This window comes from Ptychodera flava, chromosome 7 (assembly GCF_041260155.1).
Source record: "Ptychodera flava strain L36383 chromosome 7, AS_Pfla_20210202, whole genome shotgun sequence".
Taxonomy (NCBI): domain Eukaryota; kingdom Metazoa; phylum Hemichordata; class Enteropneusta; family Ptychoderidae; genus Ptychodera; species Ptychodera flava.
Genome location: NC_091934.1, coordinates 40,140,376 through 40,166,832, shown reverse-complemented (window position 1 = coordinate 40,166,832; position 26,457 = coordinate 40,140,376). Strand labels below are relative to the sequence as shown.

Here is a 26,457-nt window from a genome sequence, read left to right as displayed (position 1 = left end):
CAAGACTGTCGTTGATATTAATCGCCGTTCCCATACCTGATGATTGAAACAGCATATCAGTGAGAGGAAACAAAGTATTCAACTAAAAGACGATTCAACTATATAAGTCACTTAATGGACATCCTGCCCTCACGCCAATATACATTGATTGCTTTATCTTCGTACTTATATATATACATATATATATATATATATATATATATATATATATATATATATATATATATATATATATTATATATACATATATACATACATATATATATAAATATATATTTATATATATGCTTTACTAAGAATATAGTGAATAGATTAGCATTCGTATGTAAGAAATTTGGTTTTGGAAAGTCACCACTGTATGAGCAAAACTATGAGCAATTTGTTTCTCTTTGTGCATTTGTATATTTTTGACAATTGTCATGAATTTAATTAACTGGAATAAGGTAATTAGAAGAGCTCAGGTAGAAAACAAATATGATATTGAAATTTCATCAAAAGATATCAATGTGCTTCTCTTGCTAAGTGTTAATAAAAACGATTTAAATCTATGCATTCGTTTAATTGATTAATTTGCCTAATTGATTATGTATATTTTCCTGACTCAATGTCCACCTTTATTGTACCCACTTTGTAGTCAACCATTGCCGTCGTTTCGCATTTACACACTTTTACAGCCTGCATTAAGCACATTTTTTTATGATCGTCAATCCCTGTTTTCTTTTGATAACCTGAGAAAACTGGTTTATGAAAGAGTTTTCTGTCTTTTTCAGAGTGTTTTCTCTGTGTGATTCTGATTAAGTGAAAAGTTTGAGTTTGAGTTCCCCTCATGGTCTCTGGAAGTTTAAGCCCCCTACTCCCATGACCACCAATTTCTTTCGTCACCATCATTTTCTCTTCCTGCCCTTGCCTTTAATTGTTTTCGTTACCTTATATTCTTACATCAATTCTACTGTTTTCCGATATACATCATATGTAAAAATTCAGTTTAACAATCTTACACAACAGTTTCTATGTTAAGCTTTTTAATTTGTACTAGTAATGGACCTCCAATATGAACGCTTACGCATTGGAAGCCCAAATACTCAAGTATAGGACCGATATAAACGGAAGAGAGTTGCTGTTTATCAAGATTTTGGTCAATATTTTGCTGAACAGAAAAAGTTCATAAAATTTGGAAAGAGTCTAAATGTTACACTTACCCACAATCTCATCACCTTTCTCGACAACATGGTAGCCGTCTGGGTCAACGGAAAGCAAAGCTTCAAGATAATCAACCGGATAGCTCCAGCCTTCTTCAGCTGTAAGAGCACTGGCTGCTCTCAAATCTTCTTTTGTTGCAATGCGAACTTGACATCAGAACTGGAAGGAAGTCAATCGGTATTGTCATTTTTTATATGATCAAACAGTAAACAATTGTCGAAGTACATAATGTATGTCTGACCGCACAAATGTAAAACAACCTTAGGTCACTGTATAGCCAGTATACTGGTTCTATCCAGAACACGATTGGAATTAGACATGGTTCAAGTCTATGATTTGTACATGTATGAGTAGGCTGAACGCTATGATTTTGCTGTTTTCATGTGAAACACGTGAGTTTGGTGATCGCTATGAGTGAGGTGAACGCTAAAGAATCTCTAAATTTCGAGTAACTTGTAACTGTTCCCATTCGTCCATCCTCCGGTACTCTTCTTGACCATATCTATGTAACCTGTCTAATGAATATTGCTCATGTGTTCGTTCCCAAAGTTGGTACTTCCGATCACTATCGCGTGGTGTGTGTGAGGTGTTTTCATGCCAGAAACATTACTACAGGTTCTATATTTCTGTAAAATGCAGACAGTTTTGTAATTTTTAAACAAATAATTCTATCTGTGATTTGTATGCTACCTATTGGCCACATCTCTCTGAGATACGTGATGTGAATGAACTCATTGATAAGTAGATCAATTGTTTCAACCTGGTATGTGATTCGCATGCTCCCTTTATTGAGAAACGAGTGAAAAGACTCAGACAGCTGCCATGGTTCACTCCGGATATTCTTGATCACATTCATGTCCGGGCTCTTCATCTTGCTTAGGCTACCCGATGAGTCTCCCAATGATTGGCTACTTTATAGATCTTTAAGAAACAGAGTTGTACACACTATTTCCTATGCAAAACGACAACACTATCGTGACATTTTCAGGAACAATTCTAGAACTCAGTCTATAATTTGGCGTTGTATAATGATTTTCTCTTCATGATAATTCTCGTTCACAATGTCCTTGCATTCTTAACGAGGTTGGAAAGCTAACCAATCATAAGGATATTGCCAAGGTTTTTAATAAACATTTTAGAGGTATTGTCAATATGTATCATTCCAGTCTCAATGCTTAACCTGACATGGGTCTTATTGATTACTGGGTGAGTTCAAAAATTGGTGCTACCATGGCCAATTTTAAGATTTCTCCAATATCTGTTAATTTTGTCACAGAGCAACTTTCTATACTGAATGAATCTTAATGAGCTGGTTATGACAATGTCTCTCCCAAAATCTTGAAAATTGATGTTTCTTGTATTGCAGAAACTGTTACAGTAATGTTTAATTTGTCAATTATCAGTGGTTTATTTTCCGATTGTTTCAAATGTGCACAGTAGTTCCGATTAATAAGTAAGGTTCGAAGAGTGATGTCAGCAACTATAGGCCTATCTCCCTTCTACCAGTTCTCTCTAAAATACTGGAAAAACATGTTTATATTAGTCTGTACAATTTTATGCATTCAAACAATCTTTTTCTCAGCTCACAATCTGGTTTTAGACAACATCACTCTTGTCACACTGCTTTAGTCACGTTAACCGACCAGCTTTTACAGAATACGGATCAAGGATTGTATAGTGGTGTATTGTTTTTAGATTTATGTAAATCTTTTGACCTTTTGATCATAACTTTGCTGAGAAGACTTTCTGTTCACAGGTTTTCCGATTAGTCACTGAAGTGGTTTCAATCATATCTTACAGGAAGAAGCCAATTTGTTAGCTATTTAGGTGTACACTCTGATATTTTGTCGATTACGTGTGGTGTACCTCTGGGGTCCATTTTGGTCCACTTCTGTTTTTGATCTTCATTAACGATCTTCCAATTTGCCTCAACATCGGAAGCTTACATGTAGAAATGTTTGCCGATGACCAAACTTTGTATGTTTCCGGAATTGACATTGAACAAGTTGTGGGGAGACTGAATGGAGATCCTCGTTCCAATGTCAAACTGGGTTCATAAAAATAGCATGGAAATTAACACCATACAAAATCTATGATTGTTGCGTCTCGCCCCATAATTTATCACTTAGCCGACTCTGATATTTCATTTCATATTCAGATCAATGGTACTCTCATTGACAGTGTTGCTGTTCACAAACTACTTGGTGTTCCAATAGATAACATTTGTTGCTGGATGACCACATAGATAATTTGTCAAAGACTTTGTCTGCAAGAATTGGTGTTATAAGACGATAAGACGACTACGCCCCTATTTTCATAGGAGTGATATTTTGTTAGTTTATAACGTTTTGTTCTTGTCTGTAATTGACTACTGTTGTATTGTTGGGCTAGTACGTCTAAGACCAATCTCCAAAGATTTTACAAACTCCAGAAATGGGCTGGTTAGGTAATTCTCGGAGTTGACACAACTTTCCTTCTCGAACAGTTTTAGTTAGTTTGCACTGGTTGCCTATAGATTTACGTACTGAATACTTGCTGCTGTTATGACTTTCAAAGCTTTAAATGGCCTCGCACCAAGCTATATTAGTGAACTATTCCGACCTCTCTCAGAAATGGATCGTTTAAATACTCGTAGTTCTAGTAATGGTAACCTTTACCCACCAATGTTTAGGTCAAAGATCATTTGTATATCGTGCTACTAAAATCTGGAATTCCTTTCCCCTACTATCCGTGACTGTGAAGCCTTGTCGACGTTGAAATCAAAATTACATGAATATCTTTTCATGAAATATTGTAATGAAGCCTCTGACTTAGTCTAGCCTGTTTTTCTTTTGTTTTCGACATCTTGTGCTCGCCTATTCCACATGTTTTTGTTTATTCGGTGATGTGTTTGTGTATTTTGCCTCTTTACTCATGAGGGCTCTGGTGGAAATTACAATTACTGTGTGTAATCAGATTACCCTCTTTAAATAAAGTATAATAATAATAATAATATACAGGGGAGTTTCTCCCGGAATCACAGACTTGGCTTTCTTACATCATCTGTACTTGTTATAAATTATTGATGAGATGACGTTTGTATTTACTTATCCATTATTCACAAGATGATATTATCGTATTTGGCATATTGGGAGGAGTTACCTTTCGATCCCCAAGAGATGTGTATAAACTCACAGGGCGTTGTTGATAAAATGTCGAGTGTGCTCACTACCATCATGTACCAATGTCAGCACGACCTATGTTCATTAACGAAACGTAATTGAATAAGCCTTCCTCTATGTAGGTCATATCAACTTTCTGGTTGCTGTGTACAGCTTTCAGTCGTCTTACGTTCAACTTCTAGGCTTGCTCAGAGCAATATGTAGGGGAGATTTTAAGCAAAATTCCAGCCATTATTCAGGCGAGTGGTTGCTATAGCAACATGATTCTTGGTAATTGGAATTCTGCTCACTATTCCCGCGTTGGGGATCATTGCAAAGTTTTTGCAATTATATTATTTCTGACAGATTGTTATTGCCTGATGAATCTTTTACTTATTAAGTGACATGCATGGCTCTATTTCATGGTTAGACCACTGTCCATCTACCTCAACTGCTCATTCTTGTATTAAGACTGTCGATATTTTGTATGACATGATTTTGTGTGACCATGTACCTGTCATTACTGTATGTGATGTTAGTATTTTGCCATCGTGCAATCACACAGACGTTCATGATAGAAGACCAGAATTGATTGTAAACTGGTCTATTATTAGCAGCAGGCAACGAAATTTGTATAATTTAACTTCAGACTGACTCCTTTCTGACATAACTGTTCCTACTGATGCATTGTGTTGGACAGGCATTTATTGTAAAGATTTGAGTCGGGCTGAGAAGTATTTCTAGCTTTTACGATAATATCATTGATAGTTTATACCATGCTGGTAGACAAATTATTTCATGTGCTGATGAAAATACAAAATGTAATATTACTAGTTGGAATGATCACTTAAAAGAAATACATTTAATAGCCCATGATGCATTTAAGTTATGGCGTAATTCTGGTAAGCCTAAGCATGGTCCAATGTACGATTTTAAACGCCGACCCATGCTCGATTTTAGTATACTTTACGTGCTTGTAGACTTAACGAAGACCAAATGAAAGCCAATTCTATGGCCAGAAATCTGTCTGGTGGCAATCACAGTAAATTTTGGCACTCTGTTAGGGATCGTTCAGTTTTTACGGCCTGGGGGGGGGGCGGCGGCAAAATCTTGTCGCCGGTGTTCAAAAAAATATAGACCCCCTGCATTTTTCGCGAAAAAAAGATGACCCCCCCTTTGTCAGACGAAAAACATTGATGACCCCCCCCCGCTGAAAAATAACCAAAACCCACATGTCAAATTTACCCGCACGGTTTGGATTTGAACTCCGGTACGCGGCGCACTTTATTCGTGTAGCAGAGATACCAGTGCACAAACTTCTCAGCCACATCCATGCAAATGTCTGTTACTTAAGGACGACTGTAAGGCAATTTTTAACTTCATTTCCATAGACAACTTATGTCCATGGACATTGTATAAAATAAACTTTATTGGAGTGGTTCGCCAAAGGCAGCGCTCCGGTTAAAAGGTCATGGGCCATTACGTAAAGTCAACTTTATCTAGTGGGCAACCAAAGGTGGCCCGCTGGTAAACAGAGGGTCGATCGTGGCCTTTGCACGAAGTAAACTTTACTGAAAAGGGCCGCTGAAGGCGTCCGGCCGTTAAGATGGTCATGGTGTATTATAATAAAGTAAATTTATTGTAGTGGGCCGCCGCAGGCGGCTTGCCGGTAAAGAGGGTCGATCATGGCCATTGCATGAAGTAAACCTCATTGGAATGGGCCGCCAAAGGCGTCTGCCCGTTAAGAGGGTCATGGGTAATACATAAAGTATATTTATTGTAGTGGGCCGCCGAAGGCGGCCCACCGGTAAAGAGGGTCGATCATGGCCATGGCATAAAGTGAACTTTATTGTAGGTATTATGTTTTTGAAAATGTGGTGACCCCCCTTTCCTACCAGTGAAAAGGTGATGACCCCCCCTTTGCGGATTCCAAAATTATGATGACCCCCCTGGATTTTGCCGCCCCCTGGCCGTAAAAACTGAACGGTCCCTTAATAATACAAAGTGTTCGACCAGGCCAAATAATGTGAATGATTGAACTGGTGAGGTAGAAATAGCTGAAATGTGGCGCAACCACTATTGTGAAATGTATAACTCAGTGATCACGAATGATGACAAGAATTTGATGCTGAATGCTATTTAGTGCTGATATATAAAAAAAAACGTCATTGTTTCCCAAGTGACGTTAAAGATGCCATAGGGAAGCGTTTGCGCTAGCCGTCTTTCTGTTACAATTTTAGTTCCTATCGTAAGGATAAAAAAATATCACTGACAAAAGTAACTATCGTCCGATTGCAATTTCTACTGTAGCTTCTAAATTCCTTGGGCTAATTTTTCTTTGAAATATTGATTATTTCCTTGCTACTTTGCATCATCAATCTGGTTTCAAATCAGGCCATTCTACTGATATGTGTGTTTTTAATTTAAAACAAGTAATCAACTTCTATAGAAATCATGGCAGTAATGTTATTATCACTTTATGGACGCCTCTAAGGCATTTGGCAGGGTAAACCGTTTGGTTTTATTCAAAAAACTAATTAATCGTAAAGTTCCTCTTTATATCGTCATATTTCTCTTTAATTGGTACAGAACTCAGCAGATATTCATACGCCAATACATTTTCTGTTACAAATGGTGTAAAGCAAGATGGGATCTTGTCACCTAAACTATTTTATGTATATGTTGATGATTTGAGTTGTATTTTGTCAAAGACGAAAACTGGTTGTAACATCGGAGGAATTTGCATAAACCACCTAATGTATGCCGATGACATTTAATGTCTAATTAGTCCTTCTGTGAAAGGAACTCAGACGTTGGTCAATATTTGTAGTTGGTATGGTGACAGTCACGATATCATTTTCAATAACAAGAAAACAAATTGCATAAGTTTTATTTCCGACTCCTCTACTATTTAACATAAGTATAAGTCTCCACAACTTTTCGCTGGTAGTCTTGCATGATTTGCGACGATCAATCGATCAGTTTTAAACGCAGTCGATGTGCGAACTTTATGCCATATTTGCTAAGCGTGTAACGTACTCGATGTGGAAGTGGATGAGTTTGTGGAGTGACCATGGTTTCTCTTATCGGTCAGAGTAAACTGTGAGGGCTGTCAATCATTTTGTTTTTGCTTTACGTCACTGTGCACACAGTCCGCCTAGCCACCGGTACTGTGCAAGATGTCCAAGTCGATGAATCCGGCAGAAAATAACTCAACTCTGCGCAGACTCAACGGCAACGTGTTCAGTTGCTAGGAAAACCTGGCCTTGGCTCCCAAAATTCCAAATAGGTTTGTATGCAATAGTAGAGACACTAATGTAATTATCACAAATGATTTATTTGGGTAATATGACGGTGACATAGTACTAGTATGGTAGTCTTGGTTTGATAAGCAAATGAAAGTTCATCTGCTATTCTGTTTTTCACCACACATGCTTTTAATGGTAATTTGTCATATTGCTACTCTCAGCTAATTGTCATCTAATACTTGTGTTAAATTTGAACAATTAACAGGATCTAATTCTCTTAAATTAGTTCCAGTCGTGTTCTAGTAACAAACTGACACAAGAACAAGTCAGTAATATAGAAAATGCAAGTATTATTTGTTCTTCCTGACAAAAAAATAAAAGGGATGTTCGATTTATTTGTTTTTGTTTATGTTTGTTGTTCCATGATTGTCGTCGGCAGTATAAAAATGAATATTCATTTCATTATAAATGGAAGACGTTGCAAAATTACAATAAGAAATTGATAAGCAAATGCGTCAAACATTATGCCATGTCTATCAAACTCTCAGCATAGAATATTATGACTGTATCTCAGATATACGATATACATACATACATGCATGCATGCATGCATACATACATACATACATACATACATATTTACATACATACATATATACATACACACATGCATGCATACATACATATGTACATACGTACATACATACATACATACATACATACATACATACATACATACATACATACATACATACATACATACATACATGCAAACTAGCGACAGACTGATATACACAAATTATGCAAGTAGCAGCTTATAGGTATAATCTAGCCAATGTCATCAATTGTGCTCATTCCTTATAGAGTTTTAAAAAACTTAATCCCAACTGTGTCAGTACTCGCTGAATTGAGCGATAAGGCAATTGACCAGCCTAATGGCTCCTTTGTTAAAGGTCACTGTCTGTTGTGAATACAGCTTGCCATTATTATGTTGATGTATATCCATTGGAACGGTCATTGACGTCAATGACAAATTTGTGTGATGACCCAAATGCAACGATAGACTAATAACCTCTGCGCACCGTGATAGTTTTTTAAGAGAATATTTCTGATGATTGCAGGATGCATGAAACTTAAATTAAAGATATTATTACTTTGTACTTGAAGTAATTTATATTATATGTGACCTCCACCTTAGCATAGTTGCTGGTTCTTAGGGCTAAGGTACGCAACGGAATTTTGGTATAATAATCAGAAAACGTTGCGGAAATGATGGTGAGATCAAAGGCTAAGACACTGACCAATGATAAAATTACCTACTCATTTATAATCCGCTCCTGACGCAAGTAAAAATTACGACAAGAAAATAATTTGCTTGCATTTGACAAATGATCACTGCTTTTCAATTCTCACGCCAATTAAACCCTACCTGGCCATGTTACTGTCAGAGGCCTATTAGTAACACAAATCTTGATGATTGGGCTGAACGTAGTCGAAGTTTAAGATCAAGAGTTGTTCCACTTTGTTTGTTTAACTTCGTAGAAGCCTGGTTACGGTCGACTGTCAATGTGCAGGCACCTGCAGCAAATGTGATATGAATCGAAAAAATATTCATCTGAAAGAATGATGGCTAATGCACTTGTACTTTACATCGCGACCTTTGGGAGATGTTTACATGAATTATCACCCTTGGACGGAACCATTATCATGTGCACAATTGTGGTGAGGTTGCTTTGGCTCGCCAGGTAACGTTTTTGTTGCTGTGCAATAATTAGCTGAAAAGGCATGACTATAATTAGAAGGGTCGTGCGCTACGGACAGGACGCCATATGAGGGACTGAGAATCGCATGTCACGTGTTTCAATCAAATGCGTGAGCCTTAGCGTTCAATGTTAGGCTGCATCCACAAATAACGTGACGGGGGGGTGGGGGTGGGGGGGATTGGCAGTTTGGAGCTATAGCGATTGAAATCTGTTTTCAGGTCGCCCTCAATACCCTCAAAAAAATTTCAAGTCTTCTTTGTCTGAATGATCAAGATTTTCAAGCCCCCCCCCCCACAATTATGATATAGAAGCATATGGAAAGAAAGCATGGAAAGCATGGAAAGAAAAAATAAGATACATAAAAAATAAACATGTATATTATGGGAGAGTGTGCTAATTGTGAATTTCTGGCTACGTTTTACCAAACTGTGAAAAACTGCAAAGTGACCTACAAAAATATTTTTTTAACAGTACAAGACAAATATGACTTTAGATGCTACTCAAAGTTGACAAGATTAGAAGGTTTAATCTCTGCAAGTTTGGGTGAAATAATGGCAACTTTGCTTAAAATAAATAGTTCCCTTTAAATTGGAGTCTTTACCGTTCAAAGTTTTACTTTTGTGTTATTTTACTATGATAAAATATTCAAAGGCATTGTGGCACTTACACATTGATGAATTCCTTCAAACACCAGCATCCTGTGCTGCTCTACATCTCCTTTCAAATGTACTCAAGTTGGCCATGTCATCACTGGTGATCTGAACTTGGTTTGAACATCATCACCTTCGTAAAATATTTCTTGTGGACCCAAATTCAGAGAACCTCGCAGGATCAACTGGAACCATAATTTAAGATCATTAAGGACTCTGTTGAAGAATATGACAGGAAATGGGCTAAAAGGGAGGATGTAGACCTAGACACACTGTCAGAATAGGTCAAATCTGTGAGGAAAATATTCCCTGGCCTATTGGTCGACTTAAATCACATATTTGCAGAAGACCCTATTCTGTATTTAAAGATCCGGATGCTTTAAAGTGTTTGGATTATATCAATGACAAATATGTTGTCGTCCCTGCTGCTGAAGCTACTAAAAACATTGTATTTGTCTGCAAGAAGTATTATTTTGAATGTTTATAGCCGAACTTTGTGTAACTAAGACCTCCACCAACTCCACTTACAGGCAATCAATGTTCAAAAACACTAAAATTTTGTCAAACCATAAGTCATTCATGCATAATTCTAATATGTCAACGAAGGATGACCACATTAAGTTGCCTGGCTTATACTGGATACCAAAACTCCACAAAACACCATATAAAGTAAAGTTTATCGCAGGATCTTCAAAATGTTCAACAACAGAGTTATCGAAGACACTGACTTCTGTTCTTTGTACCGTTGAACGGGGACTAGTACTTCAAGCATACTGTGATGTTGTCTTTTCTCGGAGTGGTATAAATCAAATATTGATATTAAAAAATTCAAAAACGGTTTCGCGCCGTTTCAAATATGTAGTATTAGGGTATAATCTTACATATTTGTTCAAATACTACTAATGTTACTACTAATACCGAGAAAGACAGTATGAATATGCTTGATTTCTTGATTTCCTCATTGACAACGTATTTGTTGAATTTGGAGGACACATTTTCCAACAGTGTATAGGAATCCCTATGGGTACTAACTGTGCTCCTTTGCTTGCCGACTTATTTCTGTTGTCATACGAGGCAGAATTTATCAAGAACCTAATCAAACAGAAAAAGGTCTCTGTAGCTAGAACTTTCAACCTAACATTTCGATACAAATTGGTGATGTTATTTCAATGAATGACTCAAAATTCAGTGACTATCTCACTATGATCTATCCTCAAGAATCGGAGATTAAAGAAACTACAGAAACGGCCTCTTCTGCTTCATATCTGGATATTTTCCTTGAATTTGACTCTAATGGTCACTTTCTACTAGGCTATATGATAAGAGAGATGATTTCAACTTTAGTATAACTAATTTCCGACACCTCATCAGTAATATTCCACTCTCACCAGCTTATGGGGAATACATTTCCCGGCTTATTCAATATGCTAGAGCATGCAGTTCATATGGTGATTTTGTACAGAGACATGGCCATCTATCTTACAAAACTGTTAAATCAAGGTTACACCAGAGCAAGACTTGTCTCTACATATATTTAAACGCGTTTTTGGCAGGTATCGCAAGCTGGTAGACATATACAATATCTATCTTCGACGAATGATCGCTGATGGCATCAGTGACTTCGGGTCTTAGTCAGTGACCTCTACCTATTTGACTTAAAGATTGATATATGGCGAGTGCCACGTGTGAGGCAAGATGCGCTTAATATTTTCGACACACTTGACATCACTTCTTGGTCTTTTGGCCAGAGGTCCATATCTTTCTTTCATGAATCTGACTTTGTAAGTGTACCGTTATTTAATGTCTGTTCTTTGCTATTTTGTGTCTATTTTACAACTATTGTATTACGAATTGTGTTATCGAATTACGGATTGGTATGATTGCAATTATTATAGTTACTGTAGTAGATCATATTTCAGCTACGTTGTTATCGAATCTTTGTATACATTTGTAAACAAACAAACAAAAACAAACAAACAAACAAAACATCGGAGACCGAGCTTCCCATGATCCATCGTGTACCATCACCCTTCCCAACACAACCGAGGCTCATTTCAATACGTGTGGTTTATTTAACTTTGAATACGTGTTGTGGCGTTTCTGTTGCTCTTGTGTAAGGGGTTACATTGGCGTATCTATCGCTACTCTACAGGAAAAATATAATAATCAAAACAGCTGCTGTACGTAAGAGCTTATGAAATTAGTTACCAGAGAGTTTTTGAGTCGACATTGAGAATGAATCCTGGTTCGTCGGTTCTAAACTTGGGCTTCAAAGGCAAAGAGGTATTAAGCTGTCGACGTAGACCTTTATTTGAATGTAAACTCGGCACTTAATAGGATTCACTGTCCTACAAGCAGGACGTGTCATACATTCCATTCTTTTTGGGTATACCATTTTGGCAATTCCATGCACCTGTGTTCAAAGCTTTATCTGAAGAAACGTTCACTGATTATTCAGATCTTCCAGCCGATTCGATATAATGCGTGTGAAGATAAATCTCAATTCACCTTCCACCTGACCTCAAAAACGGTACAAAATGCCGAAGAGTTCATAGACCGGAAAATATTACATATGATAAATTTTTCAATACATCCACGCCTGCTATACGTCTAGCATGGAGGTTTCAACCTCCAAATTAGCTACCTACCTCACCATGTTACTGTTTGAAGTTCAATACTTCCGAAATCTTATTTCGGGTCTTGGAGTCAAAATAAGTCGTGCAAGTTGCAGCTGTAGGTTAACACCGTTGTAGCGTTATAATAGCCAACTCTAAATGTAAAGACACAAGCAAGTGTGACCTTTATGAGAAGATCAAACGTCAGGCTACGCTGCTCACGGAAATTGAGTCAGATACGGGTTAATATAATGGATTATGGTGGCCCAAAGAAAAGTTGGTAGTCTGTGGACGCGGGACTACCGCTAATTTGGAGCCATGGGTATACACAGAGAGAAGGGAAGTTATGACACGACTCTGCCCTCCGGAATCCTGTAGACAATAAAATCTACGTATATCAACTACCATCCTCGATAGGTAAATGCCTTTGACGTTTAATGTCCAACCCTGAGACGCTTTGATCGTTATTTAGTCCCTCGCCCTCAAACGCCCGGTTATGTACACTATCAGGGTACTACGTACGTCAGACCCCAGTGTTAGACATTTTGAATGGGAAAATTACCCATGTTTCTGTGCGGATAAATTGGCGTTTTATTTGAACTCGTGACCTTTGATAAAATATTTTCTAAAATACTTACCAACTAATACGATGATAAACTTTCCAATAATTGGGTTTGTTCAGAACACAAAGGTAGACTTTGTACACCAGTATCTGTAGTCCGTTTGATAGGTGATTTAAATTTAGCTGTTGTGGGTCACGGGTTCACAAGTGAATCTAATCTGTTTTTATTGAAGTCTCACAATTGATTCGACACGTCATTTGTTGTTTGCTTGTTTACTTGTTTGGTTTTGTTTACTTTATTGTTTATGTCTATTATGTCAATTTTTTGTCTTTTTTCGACCGGTGTTTCTATTTTTATTATTTTTTGTTTACTTGTTTACTGTTATTCAGTCAGAGTTCCCTGTGGTTGAATAGTCATCGAACAGAGAGCACACAAATGGTGCTTCTATTTTCACATGTTAATGGCAATTAAATATTTTTTGACAGGCCTAGCTAGTGGTGTCTTCGAAAATAAGATGGAGCGATAGAGCCATACCACCTAAAACTGGACTACATCGAAGCAAAAAAGACCTCCGAAAATGTCATAGGAAACCAAACGGTCCCACCTCTGGACAACCTTGGCCAAAACAGCACATTGCAGAGACAAGGTAACCACCTCCCTCCAAAAAATACTCTCGCGACGTCCAACCCTTTAGTTTACCAGCGATTTACGGTCAAAGGTCTGGTGGCCGGCCATATCTTGCATGAACGTATCTAATGGCCTGCCGGAATCGAGTTTATTTCGGCCGAAATTAGTTAGAAAGGTTGTTTTTCGTGCTCGGTCCAAATCTGGACAGTGTTTTCCTATGAGAGTCAGCAGGGCTGTGATGGGAGGCCGTATAACACCGGGAACACAAAGCATCGTATTTTGCATATCACAATTAGTGATTGTACCATCGTCAAGGTATCGATTATACTATAATGTCACCAGAAGCCGTGCAGGTCCGAAGTGGCGCTCATCTCTGACCTCATGAGATGGCAGTTAGCATCAGGTGATGGCAGACTGTGAATGAGTCAGGCCGATGAGTTATTTTCGGCAATCATTGCCTTAACTTATTAACTGATATATAGCTGATTTGTGAAATTTGTTAAATTTACAGATGCATTAGTTTCGATGTCATATGTTCTTTTTATCGCATGCATGACTCACCTTTGGGATGTTTTACCAACAAGCAGGTTACAGCGAAATGGGACCATTTTGTCACGTAAGCACGTTTTGTCAGATACTTGCCTTACTCGCGTACACAGTTATTTACGCTAGTTTTACTTTCAGGAACATGGTGGGGAAAGGGAGACCACATCCAAAATAGCAAGAGAAATAGATGTGGTCTGACTATAAAACGAGACACGACCATAATACCCGCATATAGTCGACATTGTAGCACCAGGCTAAAACAAGTAATTTGGGCAGGAGAATGATATTTGACGATTGTAATGATACACAAAAAGTGAATGTAACAAAGAGGCAACTGCCCAGCTGAGATGATCGTCCCTGTATCAAAGGCAACTCCACCGTTACAGTGCGTTTCACCTAGGTACCGCAACTCAGCGTGTGAGACGGACACAATCTACGTACAAAACCCACGATTAGTTGGGTATCGCGACACATTTCAAAGCCACCGACTCGTCGATTAATTACAGTAAACCAGCATGGGGCAGCCCCTATCTAGACTTAGAGATAAACAGTTGACTAGAGTTGATCTACAATGTAGCTGTTTCTTTTACAATTTCAGCTAAGAGTTCAAGAGGTGAAGTTATTCTCAACAGAAACCAACTAAAAATCCACACATTGTTGATCAAGCGTATCTCTCAGTCTAGACAGAGAGGCTGCCCCATGCTGGTTTAATGTTATTAATAAATGAGTCTGTGACTTTCAAATGTGTCGTGATACCCAAGCTTATCGTTTGTTTTGTACGTGGATTGTGTCCGTCTCATACGCTGAGTTGCGTACCTAGGTGAAACGCACTGTACCATAACCTCAAATAGCTGAACCATAGTCAACTATCGGGAATATATAAGAATCATAAAGCTTTGTATACGTGTTGAACCCCATTTTTTTCAGATTTTGAACTTTGACTTAATAAACTTTAGAGTTTTATTGGGTGCCTCCGCCAGATGGGATGATGTAACAGAGTAGTCTAAATAGTCATTGAAGATAAAACCAAGATACTCATAATTATCAGTACATTTTCACATATAAGACATTGAACATCACTTCTGTTGTACTATTCTGTTGTTTCGAAAGTGAGCCACCTATGATTGAAGTTATTTTTATATGTCTGCATTTCAAACACCATTCATGTACATGATCTAGCATTAAATATGTATCAATTTCATTGACGGAATTTATAACAAATTTGTCCGCATACAAAAGGAAAGACGCATTGTAATCATCGAATATGATACCTTTCGGGAGAAATTTCGTCTCTCTAGCAAAATCCTTCATGGAAAGGGCAAATAAGGATGGTGGTAAGTTATTGCCTTGATGGACTCCACGTATTGTGACAAAACCATTCAGTATACAAATCATTGACCGTTACACAGGCCTCTGTATTACTATACATAGCACTTATATCTTTACGCATGTTGTTTCAATCATTGTATTTAGTAAAAGTTTATATAAAAGCCTCCCAGTCCACACGATCAAAGGTTTTCCAGAAGTCAATAAATGTGGCAAAGTTGACAAACCATTGGCAAGCGTATTCTTTAGAATTGAAGGTTTACCAAATACAAACACTTTAATTGTCACGGTAAAATCCCGATTCAAGAATACATTACACTGATACAGCGGTTCGCAGAAGTAGAAGGGAAATATCCGAAAACCTGCGTAAAGATCGACCAGCTTTTTTAAATTGCCGGGTAAGTCTTATCGTCTGTAGTAAGGTGACTGGTAAGCCAGAGTGTCGTTTTCAAGACCAGAGTCTCAACAGAAGTGAATAAGGAGATGGTTTACAAAGGCACAACTGATAACACCTTCAAGACAAGCTTCGCTAATCGCATGCCATGATACTGATAATTCCGTAACAAAAAGCATCAGGAAATTACTGAACTATAAAAGTTTCTCAAAAAAGTTTCCATCCAGATCAAGCAAGAGCGATGATTCACGTAGTCAATTGTTGACAGGGCATCAAGATATTCTGTATAAGCAACCATTGTGGTATTTGTAGATCAGAAAAGCTTCACATAATCAATGCCGATAAACCTACGCCGTTACATAAACACTCTTAGTTTGTTCAGAGTCTCGCAATCTAAACAAATAATATTGATCGATTTTCAACATCACCTAATATTATAATGGTACGTCCCAACCATATAATTTAGAGTTAAGACCTAATGAAAAATTGGTCTCAAGATTTGCGAAATATATGAATATCAAGAAAGATATGCAATTACTTTGTACTTAAGTAATTTGTGTTATTATTTATGACGCTCTACTTTTAGCATCAAGCACTGTAACTTTTCAAGAGAACATCAGATTATATATATATATATATATATATATATATATATATATATATATATATATATATATATATATATATATATATATATATATATATATATACATAAGAGTGTTGAGCTAATATAACTTTCACTTAATCTGTCTGATAAGTACAGGATGCATGAAATTTAAGTAACAGATACAATTACTTTATACTGAAGTTACTTTGTGTTATTATTTATATCGCTCTCCTTTAGCATCGAGCACTATAATTTCCCACGAGGACATCTGTATACTTATATATATATATATATATATATATATATATATATATATATATATATATATATATATATATATATATATATATATATATATATATATATACCGTACTCTCTGTGCCCAAGTTCAGAGGTTGCCATAAAGCCATTATGGTGATAACCGGAAGGGCACGTTGTATACATTTTGTGTATATATATATATATATATATATATATATATATATATATATATATATAATATATATATATATATATATATATATATACACACACACACACACACACACACACACACACACACACATAATTGAAATGACACTGTCCCCGTCTGCAATCTAGGTGAGTTGTTCGATGTCCCTGAATTTAAAAATCAAAAAGTTGCAACAATTAAAATTTTGACCGATAAGCATTGTATACATATTCATAGCTTTACGTCATAGTCCCATGCTTTTTTGCCAAGTTTAAGTAAAATTTGTCTTAGTGTATCTGAATAATAGCGCCAATCTGAAGTAAATTTCAAAATACATGAAACCCTTTAACAATCCATTAAATGTTGAAAACAACATTTTCTTTGAAAGAAAGAATCCCAAAGTATGATCTAAATTATTTCAGGCCCTGATGTAGAAAACACCTTGTCAAGCTTTACAGGTAGTATGTTTTTGTTGAATTGACAGGTGATTGTATATAATAATTCTTGGATGTTATACTTTTTTGCCAACTCAACCGCGGCAAGGTTTGTCAAGACAGGGTGTACCTTTACGAATTCATTATCGGGCAAGTGATGAATAAGGGTGAGGAACAACGACTCTGCAATTTCTGCATTGTCAGCGATAAGTGGTAGTACGGAAAAATCGCCCATTAATGGACGGGCGTTTATATAACCAAGAATCTCGCCACTTTCATTGACCGACACAAAAGTAACACATCCAGTACTCTTGCACCACAATTTTAGGAAGTTTGCCCTATGAAATGTTACAACGCTTGCGTCATAATTGACAAGGCTCTCAAAAGACACGCTGCTTAACGGAAGAATCTTATATTTTGACGATTGAAGCATGCCCACGCTTGGCAATGCATCTCGGTCAACCGATCCCCGAAAACAAGATACTTGGTGAGAAATCAGCGTGAAACCAATTTCAGTATTAACCTCTTTGCGACGTTCGTTAGCAGAGTTAATACCGATATTTCTATCCCCAGCGTGTTTGAACCTCTCCTGGAAAATTCTGCGTTGAATGCCTTGTTTTCTGTGACCTTTCTTGGTTATACTCATCGCAAAGTATGCAAAATCGTCATCGAAGTCAATCGCCATTCCTGTACCTGTTAGCAAAAACAACGCACAGTAATAAGACAAAGATTCAAGCTTTAGATGGTTGAAGTGCATGTAGTAACTTACTAACATATCTGGTTTCCTTGAAATGTGACACTGTCTTTGTATTCAATTATGTGCCAACGATGGATGCAGCTCTGTTTGCTCAAATTTTCAGACATTTGCTAAACAATAATTTATGTTGAAAATAGCTTCGTATGCTCTGCGTATTTCTATCCTCATGCCTGCATATTGATGTTGCAAAGAACAACTATCAAGGCAATCGCATAATTATAGACAATGCATTAAAGCAACAATGGCTGAAATCCTCTGATTTTATCTATACTCACTAGTTTACACATCTCGTGCATTTTTATATTCAACTGTGAGATGGTACTTGTGTTGAAACTTGATTAGAGGTCCTATATTGTGTTAACCCTTTGAACGCCTAAGTCAATTTTTGCTGCTATTGTGAATGTAAGCCAGACAATTTTTCTCAGATATTTTCCAAAATTTTTATGAAAAACAGTAACCAAATGTACAGTGATATACATTTGGTCAAAAACAGTCAAAAAAATTACAAAAAATTATGAAAATGTCATATTTTTTGCATTCAAATTTCGGCGGGAAAATTTACAGCATTCAAAGGGTTAATTTGCTTTGGAAGGCCGAATGCTTATCCATCTTTGAGATACGAAGCCTACTTAAAAGGAGAGGGTTGTATTGACAGCCTGAATATACGTAGCCTTCGACGAGATATGAAGCCAACTTAGAAGTAGAAATGGTTGTTGAAAACTAGATTTAGATCTCTTTGCAAATAACAGAATTTAACACGTAACAGGTATTCAGAAATTGATGGTTCAGAAAGTGGCACCAAAGATCCTGATAGCCTTTGAAGCAGTTGAACTTACGAGCGGCTTTTTCATCACAGAATGAAGACTTTTCATTTAAAATTTGGTTGGTATTCTTGTTAAAATTGTGGTCCCTAAATCTTGGTTCGGTTGGAAACTTGAACTCACCAACAATCTCGTCACCTTTCTTGGCAACAAAGAAGCCCTCTGGGTCTAAGAGGCGTAACGTTTCAAGATATTCGACAGGATAGTTCCACTCTTCTGCAACAGTAAGGGCACTTACTGCTCCCATGTCTTCTTTTGTGGCAATGTGAACTTTGACATCGGAACTGAAAGAGAGGCAATTGTTATATTAGGCGAAGAAAAGTGGTTTGTATCACGTCATCGCGAGCGGCATGTGAAAAAATCCTCGTCACGATTTTTCTTTAAAATCTACATGTTATGGATCAATTGATTTGTTCAATAATTGTCCTGAAATGTTTCACCTAAAATGTTCTTCAGGTTTGCTTCTTTTAGTGGTAGCCATTTTTCTCTATAGTGGCCATGTTGAATTCCCACGAGCAGGGGTTGGCCATTTTTTATTCCCAAATTAAGGGGGAAGAAATTCGCATGTTCGCATCAATTTTGAATCCACGAAAAGACGAGAAACATTTTATTTTATTTTATTGGCCTTACCAGTATGTAATTCATTAAATAATTGCCTATGCACAAATCCTATGGTATTGTTTTCACGGCAGATTCCATTGGTTAGATTTCATCGCGTTTATCAGTAAAGCCGGTCTTGTGTAATCTGATCGTGTCAATGTCTGTTGACTTTGCCATACACCCAACTGTTGAATCTGGTCGGTGATGACAATTTTTGACACAATCTAGTCGCCTTCTTATACCGTTCACAAGCTTCGCAGTCAAACAGAGACAATTGTCGTAATACAGAAAAATGTTCCACCATAATCACTGCACTTAGTCTATTTACATAAAGCTCCCACAGGCTATTGTCATGCTTAAATTCTACAGTTTGTAGGCTCTGTATATTTAAATGGTGTCTCTACTAAGTTAAACATTGTGACCAAGACTAAGACAATGAAAAAAGAACCCCAGACATTTTTTATTGTTCTCTCTGATAAATAAAATGAGAGGGATGCTCAGTTTGTTCGTTAAATTTTTGCTTTGTGTTATGTTTGTTGTTTCAATTTTGCGAGGTTACAAAATAGATATTACTTTAACATAAATTTCAATTTATTGCAAAATTACAATGATTGATATGAAAAACGTTAAAGTCAATAGGCCTCGTCAATCAAACTTTCAGCATAAATATGATGAATGTACCTCAAATTCATCATTTTTTAAGCTCTTCAAACTTTTAGCATTATTATCAACACTACAAATAGCTAATGTATCTCAGAGAGTCTCATCAAAACCAGTACATTTATTTTTAGGTAATTATTATGTGTAACGCTGGTAAAGCGTTTTGGAAAACTAAATCTAAGTCCTGATCGAATTCAGTATGTACAACTTTAATGTATCGCCTAACTACCGAATTAATTCAATGACTAAGAGACTTCGTCACGTAAGACTGATCGAAAATATCTGTCAATCAGAAAAATATGATTAAGTCATAATCTACACTATTGTAATAAGTTACATAGTGACAAACTCGATGTAACAAACACAAAGAGCCAAGCACAGATAGACAACAAACAAGTACCGGTACATAAAACAAAGTCAAATCTGTACAAGTAAAAAATATGGACCTCCGGTAAAGACAACTGATATATAATGTCAGGTGTTTCGAAAATGTAAAGCACATTGAGCTCCACCTTTGACACCCGCCAAATATATATATATATATATATATATATATATATATATATATATATATATATATATATATATATATATGCCATATATATATGCCATATATATGCCATTATATATATATATATATATATATATATATATATATATATATATATAGGCAACGATGACGAGCAATAATGCGACTACATTTAATAGTCACATGATTCTTACATGTATGTAAATAATTATTACAAAACTCAAACCATAGCATCTGTACGTCGAAATAGGGAGAGGTCTTAACTTACAGAAAAATAATCATTTTAAGTGATTTATCATACTAACCTATCAGCTAATGACACCTGCCAAAAAGCGTTGGAATGTAAAGACAAGTATTTTTCATAAGTATCCTGATTTACAAGTGTGCATGAGTTTGCAAGAGAGATGGCTGTGTCTCTTTTCAAAATCACCATATGAACTACATGCCCTAGGCTGCATTAACGAAGACCGTGACCTCTGGAGGGGATTCCGAAACAAGTTCTCAGATTTTTTCAAATACACCCCAACAAACTCGCAATGTGTTCAAGTCCTCCCTTCTGACTTGCTATAATTTTGAAGTCCACCCCCTCCTTTCAAAGCAAGGCAAAATGTGGTCGATATTATGCTTCGTCCAAAAATATCAAATCATGATACATGGGAGTCCATCTATTGGGCAAGCTATTCACATTTTCTCCATAAAAACAAGGTATATAACTACATTTATACCTGTGTTATAATTCATTTAAGTGTACTTGCTAGAAGTGGTAGGTAAAAGTGCATGTGTGCACTAAAAACTTACTTTCGGTTTTCATCGGTAATGTTGATTCACTTTACAAGGTAGTCTGTGAGAAAACTATGAACGCGTACTTTCAAATAAAAACTAGCAATATCTGTTCATCTATAGACGTTTGATGACTGAAGTAAATGTACTTAATTAGCATTGGGTATTTACAAGTGTACATGTGTGCAAGAAATTTGATTTTGTAATTTTGCCGAGAATGTTGATGCACTATACATGGGATGCTATGACCAAACTGGGAATAAATTTTTCCCAATTTAAAATTTGCCATATTTGTACCGATATGGAGCCTGAATAGTCGATATAAGTGTACTTTATCAGCCTACGGTGGTTAAAAGTGCATTGTGTGCATGACATTTTATTTTGGAATTTTCACTCAAATGTTGATCCACTCTACATTGTAGTCTATGAGGAAACTACAAATAACGCATAGGTCATTGTTATTCAAGGTTGTTTGACCTGACGCTACCAGTTGTTATTGATGACACTATGCACTATTCTAAATAGTTTGTATTCTGTCAAAGTCCTTAAAAAATATAAATTTACATACGGCAACATGAACGTTTGACAGTGACCTAGACCTAATGTATTGTCATTGAGAGAATTTATCAAATAAGTTATCTCCCAAATTGTTATTGAAAGGTTAAGATTAAACATTTTGTCATTATAGAGGACAGTTTTGCTCAACAGAAGGGTTGGGTAAGTAGAAATTATGACAACGTAAGTCTTTTGCCTCAATGATGGCTGCTTTGATTATCAATGAATTGCTCAATATACCCTAAAGCTTGCGCCCGAAAGGCGCGGCGAAAATGGAATTGGCTGGAAATAAAAGTGCCAGAAGGTATATGAAAGGAAATTTGATATTCAACAGATTTTCAAGTACACCCCTTTGTAATGTCAGTTTTTTCAGATCCCCTAGGTAATTTTTTCAAGTACCCCTGAAATATCCCGCCACCCCCTTGTTCAAAACGCAAAAGTTAGACGTTGTACAGTACCCTAAAATGTGTAGCTCGTTTGATAGGTAATTCAAATATAATGCGATATAAATGCGGGTGACATGTTTTCACATTCCTGGCAAATTGGAGTGTGGGATCGATGGTGTAGAAAAAGACGACTCCACACTCTCAGATATCGTCCCAGACTTCTTGTACATAGTATTGCGCACATTCGAAAGCGGAATATTATTACACGAACTCTGATTGGATGGTAAATGGCCTTTCGTTCTACGTGCAAAATATCATCCCGTCAAAAGCGTGATCAGTCGCACCGGAATTACAAAGTAAGCAGGTCACAGTGCAGTGGCAGACGACAGCGTTGACACGATTTTGAATAATGTCATTCGTCGTGGTTGGTGACGTGACAGACTCACAAAAGGGCGGCCAAATTTTCAAAATAATAACTGAACATAAGTCACTCGGAACATGTCGCTAAACTTTCCCAACGGATATCGCGTCCGGAGCATAAATTGAAATATCGGCAGTGAAACTCGCCACGGAGTTCGTGTTTATTTATAAAGACGCGGAACAATACACCGCCACGCAGTAGGAAAGTCAATGACACACTTAAAATACTCATTCAATGTTTACAGGTTGAACTTTACGGATTTAAAAGAAGCTCACACACCAAGGACCCAGGATCACATTTCTCACAACCGTTGGGGTTTTTTTTGTCTCATGTGGAACAAAATATCTCCAACTCGTGTCAGAATTCTAACCCCAGGTCCTTAGGGGTGTAAGATTTTATTATTCACATAGAATGCTGATGAGAAGGGCACTGCACTATTGGGAAAAAAGTTGCCAAAATGGCTGCTGTATTTAAGAACCTATGAAACCGGTGACCAGAGAGTTTGGAACCGACGCTGAGAATAAATGTCAGTTCGCCCATTTTAAATTTGATCATTAAAGGCAAAGAGGTATTCAGCTTTGTCGACAAAGACCTTTTATTTAACTGTAAAGTTCACACTTTACTGGAGTCACGGTCCAGTAAGCAGGACCGTGTCATACATTCCATTCTCTCCGCGTATACCACATTGGCAATTACATGCACCCGTGTTCAAAGCTATGTCTGAAAGAGAGAGTTCACTAATTATTCATATCTCTCAGCCGTTTAGGTATAATGCGTGTGAAGATAAGTCTCAATTCACCTTCCACCTGACCCAAAAACCGGTACAAAATACCAGAGAGGTAATCGACCGGAAAACTTTACACAATGGCGAATTGTGCCATACACCCAGGCCTGCTATACGTTTAGAATGGAGGTAGAAGTTTCGCTCGCTTCAACCTCCAACTTAGCTACTTACCTCGCCATGTTACTGGTTGAAGTTCAATACTTCCAAAATCTCTAGGGTCTTGGAATCAAAATAAGTCGTGCAAGTTGCAGCTGTAGGCTAACACCGTTGTAGCGTTATAATCGTCAACCCTCGATGTAAAGACACAAGCGAGTGTGACCTTAATGAGAGGATCGCACAATATAAGGTAGTCTCACATGCATCTCTCGCATGAAAGACCTCGAATTTGCGGCGAGAGTAGTGCGCCATGAGCGGCAAAGCAGCGAGTCACCGCACTACAACTGGCGATCACGGCTTCGCTGTCATTGGCGCAATTCGTTGGCCGAGCACAGACACAGGTAACGGCAAGCGAGACCAGATATATAAGTAAAGACCCCTAGTCTTTTCAAGCGTCCGTGTTACAAAATGATAACGTCGCTTTATGGAACGGTTTCTAGATGCAATTTAGAAAGATGCTTGATGGAGCACAATGTTTCGTCGTTGGCGCAATCATTATGTTAATCCTTTAAATCAACCAAGGTATATCATTTGGTGATGACAACTTGGTCCCATCCGATTGATATTCCAGGTTCGGAATAACAGGATCGCGATCCCCGAAAAGTGCATTGGTGTTTGGCTGCGTTGATGCAGGCTTGGAGTTTTAAGCACGGAAATGCAACGCCACAGTATATACGAACGAGTCTCGGTATCTTAATGATTTTGTGGAAAATGTAGGCTGTTCTAGCAAAAATTGATATGGCGACGAAATATTTTTTGTCGCAGATTAAGGTGTAACCCAGGAGTGTTGAATCAAAGTTTTCAAGGGTTTAGTTATCCCAGAACCCTTGGCTCCCATGATGCAATGCGCATTCACAAAGCTCAGTCATCAGCACAAGACGATCAAGTTGTTATTTTCCTACGAAACGTGATCGAGATCGACGGAAAATATCAAATTATACGCCGAGGGGTATCGACTGTGCGCAAGTGACCTTTAAGGGTAAACCCTTGCCCAATTAAGGTTTCTGTAGCTGATACGGTAAATTTTCAATCGAGTTCGAACACGTCAACTAGCAGAGAAGCCACAGATAAAACCGTCGGCTATTTCCCACTCTTAATAAACGTTGTTCAATAACCGAGCTAAGTTGTTACGACTTCTTGACTGCGAACCCTCCACACACTGTAGAGTTCATGAAGCACTCGAGCTCATACATTCAGTGTCCCACAAAGCACGCAAACCTCATCCAAGCAATGGATACATCGCTTAAACTGGGCGAAAGATTACCTCGGGAATAATTCTGTCCACCAGAGGAGCTGTCAACCGAGGGCTAAAGATCGGAATACTATAACAAACTTGAAATACAGTGTGTAATGAATCTGAATTCAATATTTAAAAAAAAACAGTATCAAGAAGTTTGAACTAAGACATGCGTCATATTATATTTATGATGAAATTCAACGTCAATTTACTTAACATATTATCCAAATCTTACGCAAAAAAACCAGATTTTACATTTTGTGTTGTAAACAACAGAGATGCGACAGAGCTATCCTATCTGAAAGTTGTAAACGTCACATAGTAACGTACGGACTGACATTTGTGTCATGCCATACTGCAGTCAATAGTTCATAACACGCATGCGCACCTATTGTGAAAAGCGTGAAGAGTCTTTACATAAATCAGACCTTATTATTACACCGTTTGCAGCAAATGACTTACAGTCACTTTAAGGCGTTGAAGATTAACAAGAGCAAGGTTACATTTTGTTAATCAAGTATTATCTATGAGGCAAGTCATCTATTAGTCATATTAGAGATAGCGATTTAGTATTGCAGTGTGAGTAATTGTCTGCGCAGACGATAAATTTGTAGTTGAACAAAGGTAGATTTGGTCCCATTTAATCTTAATACATACATCTAAATTACAATAAATTGAAAGACGTACATCAATATTTTGATGTGACTTGAACCGGTACAACCAATGAAGGTATGGACTTAATAAACAATCAGATCCATAATTTTAACCCATTCGAACAGCTCCCCTCGCTTGTGGACAAACAAATCAACGTGTTGCTATGTAGATTACGTTTAAAATTGAGTTAACACTGTCATACGTTTGTCGTAAAGGACAACATGATAACTTGGAAAATATTGAATACAATCAACACATGTGCAAAGAGCGACACTCGCAAATCAATGGCAATGAAGCGACACCAAACCTTCTATCATTACGACAGACCACAAAAAGCGAGCATTATTTTGAATGTCCCACTCATTGAAAAGCGGTCACCTTCGTTGTAGTTTCAAATAACGCTGACAATAAGGGATTCAGTGAAAAGAGATATGGCGGTTTTTACATTAACAATAAGAAGATACTAATCACATATATTTTTGTAAAAACTTAATAATGCTTGACATGTCAAAGAGGGCTTTAGGATGTGTGTTGTCCAATTAAATCTCCCTAG

General features: G+C 37.2%; 1 protein-coding gene across 1 annotated transcript; it reads right to left on the bottom strand.

Moving 5' to 3' along the window:
* Positions 1 to 17,213: 17,213 nt before the first annotated feature.
* Positions 17,214 to 24,225, bottom strand: LOC139136230 (holothin acyltransferase-like). Its single transcript, XM_070703967.1, has 3 exons — positions 24,029 to 24,225; positions 19,266 to 19,426; positions 17,214 to 18,257 (listed from the first exon to the last, which is right to left on the bottom strand). Exons 1-3 carry the CDS (start codon positions 24,034 to 24,036, stop codon positions 17,539 to 17,541), a joined length of 888 nt encoding a protein of 295 aa, XP_070560068.1. The 5' UTR covers positions 24,037 to 24,225; the 3' UTR covers positions 17,214 to 17,538.
* Between the last annotated feature and the right edge of the window lie 2,232 nt (positions 24,226 to 26,457).

Coding starts and splice junctions, on each gene's coding strand:
- LOC139136230 (XM_070703967.1), bottom strand. Junction 18,258..19,265: donor GAAAGGTGACGAGATTGTTG/GTGAGTTCAAGT, acceptor TTTTGCTAACAG/GTACAGGAATGGCGATTGAC.